Source organism: Nesoenas mayeri (genome assembly GCF_963082525.1).
Source record: "Nesoenas mayeri genome assembly, chromosome: 1".
Classification (NCBI taxonomy): domain Eukaryota; kingdom Metazoa; phylum Chordata; class Aves; order Columbiformes; family Columbidae; genus Nesoenas; species Nesoenas mayeri.
Window position 1 is genome coordinate 123,162,959 of NC_137541.1, and position 6,832 is coordinate 123,169,790.

General features: G+C 45.2%; 1 protein-coding gene across 1 annotated transcript; it reads left to right on the forward strand.

Moving 5' to 3' along the window:
- The first annotated feature begins 215 nt into the window (after nucleotides 1-215).
- On the forward strand, nucleotides 216-6,589 carry DONSON (DNA replication fork stabilization factor DONSON). The gene is made up of 10 exons (XM_080360194.1): nucleotides 216-728; nucleotides 1,077-1,157; nucleotides 2,309-2,512; nucleotides 2,888-3,066; nucleotides 3,565-3,743; nucleotides 3,843-3,966; nucleotides 4,081-4,182; nucleotides 5,126-5,324; nucleotides 5,968-6,183; nucleotides 6,453-6,589. The coding sequence occupies exons 1-10, from the start codon at nucleotides 243-245 to the stop codon at nucleotides 6,576-6,578; spliced, it is 1,896 nt and encodes a 631-aa protein (XP_080216320.1). The 5' UTR covers nucleotides 216-242; the 3' UTR covers nucleotides 6,579-6,589.
- The last annotated feature ends 243 nt before the right edge of the window (nucleotides 6,590-6,832 follow it).

Here is a 6,832-nt window from a genome sequence, read left to right on the forward strand (position 1 = left end):
CCCTTTTTTGGTGGCGAGGGGATGGGTGTCTTTCTGCAATACAGTCCTAAGTAAAATACTGCGGTGTGGGCCACAGATCACAGTCAAAACTAGTTTTCTAACCTGAATACACAGAGTGTGCGTTTAGACCCGCATCTCACACAACTGCAGCCCTGTTCTAGTATCGTCGCAGGTGATTTTTGTCCTGGTGCAGCCATGTGGCAATTTCCTTGACACGTGACTGGAGAAAGGCTGTTTTCAGAATGGATTCAGAAATCAGTAAGTTTTTTTTATCAGTAACGCCTTCTTTTGTTCCCCAGCTGCAGCCCCAGGGATGCGGTGTCCTCTGCCTCCCGCAGGCTCCTGCGCGCCCTCCCGAGGCTCGGGGGAAGTGGCGGCCGCGGTTCCTCAGCACCGCCCAGGGGCGGAGCGCGCTCCTTTGCGCGCCAAGCGGGGACAGCGGCTCCCGCCAGGCAGCCATGGCCGACCCCGCCGTCCCCGGGTACTCGCCCGGCTTCAAGAAGCCGCCAGCGGTGCTGCGGCTGAAGCGAAAAAGGCTGCGGAGGAGCGAACCCGCTGCCGCCGCTCCGCCGCCCTGCTGCGCGGCCCCGCGGGCCGCCTGCGCTCCCGCCCGCCGCAACCCCTTCTCCAGCCTGGACAACGCGCCGCGGGCCGCCGGCACCCCCCAGCCGCGGGAGCGGCCGCCGCCGCCGCACCACGGGTCCCCCTCGGCAGCGCCCTTCTGGCAGGTAGGGGTCAGTCCCAGTCCCCCGCGGCGAAGCGGGGCCGGAGAGGCGAGGGGAGAAGCGGGGCAGAGAAGCGGTCCCGGCGCTGGCGGCCATCGGCCTCAGCCCCAGCCCGGACCCCGCTGCCCCGGCCCGGACCGCGCTGCCCCGGGACAAGCGGCCCCCGGGCCTGGGGCTGTCCCTGGCATCCTGCTGACACCGAAACCAGGCCGTCCCGCTGCCCTGCCTGCAGCGTGCGGTGCTTAGTACCGCTGCTGGGATTTCACTACGACGAGGTTGTGTTGCTTTGGTTTTTTAATTATCAACCTGGTTCTTATTTTGTGCCCCATCTTACGCTCCCTTTCTCTTCAGCTTTTAGAGCCTGTTTGTGAAGACAAGCCCGCCAGGAGAGCAGAGCCCTCGGAAAGAACTGACCCCCTCACCTTAACTGATGTACGGAACGGCACATCGTGCTTCTGAAACGTTTTTAGCTGCTCTCAGTTCACAAAAAAAGCTGAAACTGTTTAATATTTGGTGGCCCATTTCTCTATAAAATGATGTACAACGTTCAAGAAAATGACTTACATTGCCTTGACGTTTACTGTTATGGTGACAGTCTTTTAAATGCCAGCCTTTTGCCTGAATTCGCTACTGTTGTGGTTCTAGTTGATTGATAGAGGTTTTTGTCTTCTTCCAGTTTTATTATCATGTTAACTGTAATTCTTTTTTTTAGTTTTGTATTTTGTTGAGATGTTTCTCAAAGTGATGTATCTCCTGCAGTCATTTATTCAGCTACAGAAAGGGAAGAAACAACTTGACCAGGCACATAGGATAGAGACAATACCTGAAAAACAGTCCTTGAAAGAGCATTTCAAGCAGATAATGTCTAATGTTGTTATGGTTTCAGAAACTTAAGCTCAAACTAACTTAGCAGAGGAGAAAAATGACCTCTGGGAAGCTTCTGACATTACAATCACCAAGAGAGGATAAAATGAAATAACTGTTTTAGCATGGAAATTCTTGTCTTCATAAACTTCAGGCTAAGTTTTCTCTTTTATTTTTTTTAATTATTCATTCTTTTATACCTCGTTTATGACTTTTGGAAAGACTCCTGAGAATGAAAACCCTCTTATGCATTTTTATAGACAATATAATGCCATATTTTTAATAGAATCTGTTAGTGACTAAAATAATCAGTTAATTATAAACTTTGGTTAGCAATGAACAGTCAAACTGTGTAACTTGGAATGCAGAAAATCTGTCTGCAAAGGGTTTAAATACGTCCCTTAACTTAATGTCAGTACTTCCTTAGGATCAAAATGAGCTCGGCATTTTTGCTGTTGCACTCACTGAATTGGACAAAAACATGCAGGAGGTGACAGGTTCATCTTGTGTTTTCATAGGCTACTAAACTCAAGACGTTTGATGCGTTAGCCATAGTCCTGTCTAGTCCCGTGTTTGGTCTGCCTGCCAGGAAGGGTGTATTACATCAACATGAGAGGAGACCTACCCATGCTAAAATATAAATAGGTAGCTACATAGTTGTGGGTTTGTTGTTTTTTCTTTTTCCATGGGTTAACTGATGCTATTTCTGTTTTCTTCAGGACCTCCATTTACCTGTTGCTGTACCTGAAGTTCCATCCTCACCAAGACATGAATTTCCTGCAGACTGGAGTATTAAAACACGGCTTCTATTTATGTCTTCCCAACCGTTTACCTGGGCAGAGCATTTAAAAGCACAAGAGGAAGCTCAAGGATTTGCTCAGCATTGTAGAGCTACAGAAACAAACTTGCCACAGAGCATCCAGGTAACGCTTCAAAGAGCAGCTCAAAGCTCCAGCTTCCAAAAAGAGAATGTACCTTTGCACTTTGCCTTAAACGTGGCAGTGAAGGTTTGGTTGTGTCTTGTTTTGATCTTATTTGCCTTAAGAATAAGACTCATTTAGACTACTAATCTAATTCCATCTGTGGCTTGTACCCACAGTGGCAAACAGTGATGAGTGGTCATTTAACTTCAACCACAGAGCAGCTGCCAGTTGCTGGCCATCTTTCTTCAATCTGGCTTATTCACAAGCCCAGGATTCTTTTTAGTATCTAGTGTAGTATTTTTTTAACCCATCAGTTGCAGTGCTGCCTGAAGTTAAGTATTACTGTCCTCATAAAATATACTTTTTGACATCTAGGAACCAAAACTGTCCACAGAACTGCGTTGTGCCTTTCAGCAAAGCCTCGTTTACTGGCTTCACCCTTCAGTGCCATGGCTGCAGCTCTTCCCTCGGATTGGCGCAGACAGAAGAATAGCTGGGAAGGCCAGTCCTTGGTCACAGGACGAAGCCTTGCAACAAGTGCTAATGAGTGACTGGTAAGTGGAAACAAATAAGTGATGTATTTATTATGATTAAGACAATGGGATTTTAATTAATGCACAAGTTCTTTTCGTTTTTATGAGAAAGCCTTTTTTTTCCTAGCTAGAATGCTTGTTATTTTGAAGACCAGGCTAAGGAAATAAGTTTAAGGCTAAGGCTACATTCTCACGTTAAATGCCTCTTTCCAAGCCTAGTTATTGTTTTGGGTAGAATTCCATAGATCCTGTTAGCTAGTTACCTTTGATGCTTCATGTAAAATCACATACTGGAAAGCGAGGATGCTGGTAGAGCACAGCACCTACAGACAGGCCGCGTTTCAGAGGAGTGCAGCTTCCTAGACGTGGAGCATGTCTGAAAACCAGAGTAATCATTTGGTGTGCTCTCCAACCTCTGCAGTGTACACGTCACTACCACCCAGCCAAATCCAGTGTGATGTGTCAAAAGCAAAGAATTAACTTCAGTTAGTTACGGAATTGTTTTATTCTGTTTTGCAGGTCTGTCAGCTTTACTTCTCTCTACAATCTGCTCAAAGCCAAACTGTGTCCCTACTTCTATGTATGTACCTACCAGTTTACTGTCCTGTTCCGTGCGGCTGGTTTTGCGGGAAGTGATGTTATCACAGCGGTAATTTCTCCCACTACTCGAGGTTTAAGGGAAGCCATGAGAAATGAAGGTAAGGTGAAACCTGTCCTGCTAGGATTTGAATAAGTGATGCAGTGCATTAGCCATGTTACAAAACCATTCATTGCTTGCTTTTCCTCTCTTGTTCAAGGCATAGAGTTTTCTTTACCTTTGGTAGAAGAAGGTAGAACCAGAAAACAGAAAAACTCTGAAGTGAATTTGGAAACTGAGGTTGCTAACAGCCTTGAAGTGGAAAGCAGCGGGGAAGATGGAGAGTATGTAATATGTCTTCTACAATGCTAGAATTCAAGGGTACAGACTCCTGCACATTCAATTTAGAAAATCTTCTTAGGAACTGCTGCCTTCCTAACACTGATTCTGTTTCCCAGGGAACTGGATCCAAGTGATGATGAGCGTGAAAGTTTCTCTTGGCTTGAAGAGATGGGAGTCCAAGACAAGGTTAAGAAACCAGATACTATTTCTATTAAACTGTATCCTTTTCTTGCACATCATGATGCTGGAAAGCCCTGCAGATGTTATCTTTTTGTGGTATAGATTTAAGTTTTATAAAAGCTTTTGAGAACTTATTTCCAAATATTAATCCTCACGTTACTGCGTATTAAGAGACTGTGCATGTCTTTTTGATGTTTTTTTTAAGTATTTCTCAATGTTTCTCTTGAAGGAAAAGCTATTGTGAATTGCTACTGTAACTTTGTAAGATCAGTCTGTTCAGTCACAAACTGATCGTGTCACCTCACATATAGGTTCACTGGAAAGATATTTGATATTTAATGTTTTTCCAAGAAAACGGGGTGCGTTCAGGTAGGCTCAGTTTACACTTGGAAGTAGTGTGGCATAGCAGGGACACAGCTGTAGACCAGAACAGCTATTCTGTGGACCTGTACGTGTATCAGAGGGTGTTCCTCTGGTTAACTCAGGTGTTCCTCTGGTTGCATTTGCACTGTCCAGCGCAGCTCCCACTGGCTTTCACCCCAGAGGAATCTCGTTTCGGCTTCCTGAGGCTGCCCTGCAACAGCACACTGAAAGTGGGGACAGTCAGGGGACGCGACTCCTAGTCCGAACTCTGAATGCTTATGGTTTTATGTTTGCTTTGAAGCAAAATTCATAGTAAAACCAGGAGTTGTGAAATTCATAGATACTCAGTAAGCATGACTTGGACCTGGAAAATGCTTTTTATCTCACAACTTTAATAATTAAATCAGAAGTCAGGTTTAAGATGCTGCTTAATATTTGAAGACCAAATCTGAATCAGTGGTGGGGTTTTTTTGCTTTGCTTGTTTAAATGACCTGATTGTTCAGAGGCAGCGGGTGGGGGGGAACATTTCTTCTGGAGTTGCACTGTTCTGATTCTTCCTTTGGTGCATCGGTGCTTTTCGCTTCTTCATGGTTTTCCTCTGACTCCAGTCAATACAGTCGTAAGGAGAAGCAAGAGGTGCAGGTGGATCACAGACCTGAATCCCTTGCATTAGTGAAAGGAACAAACACGTTCACTTTGCTGAACTTCTTGATAAACTGTAAGAGCCTGGTGGCTGCTGCAGGTCCACAAGCAGGGCTTCCACCAACTTTGCTGTCCCCTGTTGCTTTCCGAGGTGGAACAATGCAAACGCTCAAAGTAAGTAACACAACCATCGCTGTTTTCCAACGAAGAAAGGAATGTTGTTTCTGCATTCCGTAAAATGACTTTTTATAGTTTTCCTCAGATACAGCAGAGTAATTTTTGTTGCTGCAGCCCGAGTTAACACTGTGACTGCAATACAGACCATGTCCTAAATCATCTCTATCTGCAGCCATCTGTGCTGCTACACTGACACCCCAGCATTTCCATTCTTCACATCCTGATACAGAAAAGCTTAAGCAGACTTCCCAGATACTAAAATGGTTCTTAAAAGATTCTCCTGAGATATTGTGAGCTCTCAAAGTATCACAGCTGCTTGCAACGAGGGCACCTCTGAACCATGGCTCACCATCTGCTAACTCTAAGGAGGTGGTAGATACAAAAGGATGTGCTACTCCCCGCCCTCTTCCATCCCAGTCACTCACACTGTTCTTCTGTAGTTAACTTTCCTAACACTGCGCAGCATTCCTGCATTACCATAGTTGGTACACTTTAGGAGTTGTTACAAAGACAGTAAGACCATCATAATTGAACAGTAAGTTGACAACTTTCAGTAGGACTGTGGCACTGCAGTTTTAAAGTAAATGAAAATGAGGGCTTGATTTGGTGTGTCATTAATCCTGTCTGCTCTTGTCTTCAGGCTCGAAGTATAAATGCCAAAGCCCAGGTTCGCTTGGCGTATGAGGAGATATTCAGTCTGGAGATCGTAGGCCCTGTCATGCCTCATGCTCTGCATTCACTGACCATGCTGCTCAAATCTGCGCAGAGGGGAGCGTTCTCTGCTGTATTATACACCCATGAGCCAACGGCCGTGTTTAACACTCACCTTGATGACACAAGCCCTGCCTTAAATAAGGTAAGGAAACTAGCAGAGACAGTCTTTCCTGTTAGGAATAATATCTTTATTACAAACCACAGAACACTGAGTGACACAAAGCTTTCCCCTAATACGACCCAATGACTTGTGGTCACTACTGGGCAGTTCTGGTGGCTTGTCATTCCCTCAGAAATTGAATAATCGGGAAAACTAGCTTTGCCAGGGTTCCCCAGAGGTACTAAAAACTACAGATATTTCAAACAGAAATACCTATTCCACGTCTCTCTTCTTCATGTGAATTTCCACAGGAAAATCTTTCTGCGTGTGGATTGCATCCAAAGACTTTGGATCAACTGACTCAGTGTCCAACACTGGGAAAATCTTCCATCCGATTTCTGGAACTGAAGGATTATGGTTACACCTGGAAGTCCTAGGTATGCTGGTTCCATCGGGTGGAAAAGAATGCTCTCTAGTGTGCCGTCGCTGTATGTCATTCTGGTCTGCACAGGCAACGCCTACACGGTACCAGGAGGGATACAATCTAGATGAACATCACGGACAATAACTATTGCACGTCACCCATCATAAAACACTTCAGAGGACTTCTGAATGTAATCAAGGAAAAGGCCTTTGACATCTCCTTTTCTGTTTTGGAAAGCTTTTTTTTTTTTTAAATAAAACACGATTA

Bases quoted from the DNA above. Each gene is read 5' to 3' on its own strand.
- DONSON (XM_080360194.1), top strand. From the start codon at position 243: ATGGATTCAGAAATCAGTAAGTTTTTTTTATCAGTAACGCCTTCTTTT. The intron at 3,067-3,564 runs GTAAGTGGAAAC...TCTGTTTTGCAG, and splicing joins CAAGTGCTAATGAGTGACTG to GTCTGTCAGCTTTACTTCTC. The intron at 5,325-5,967 runs GTAAGTAACACA...TCTTGTCTTCAG, and splicing joins GAACAATGCAAACGCTCAAA to GCTCGAAGTATAAATGCCAA.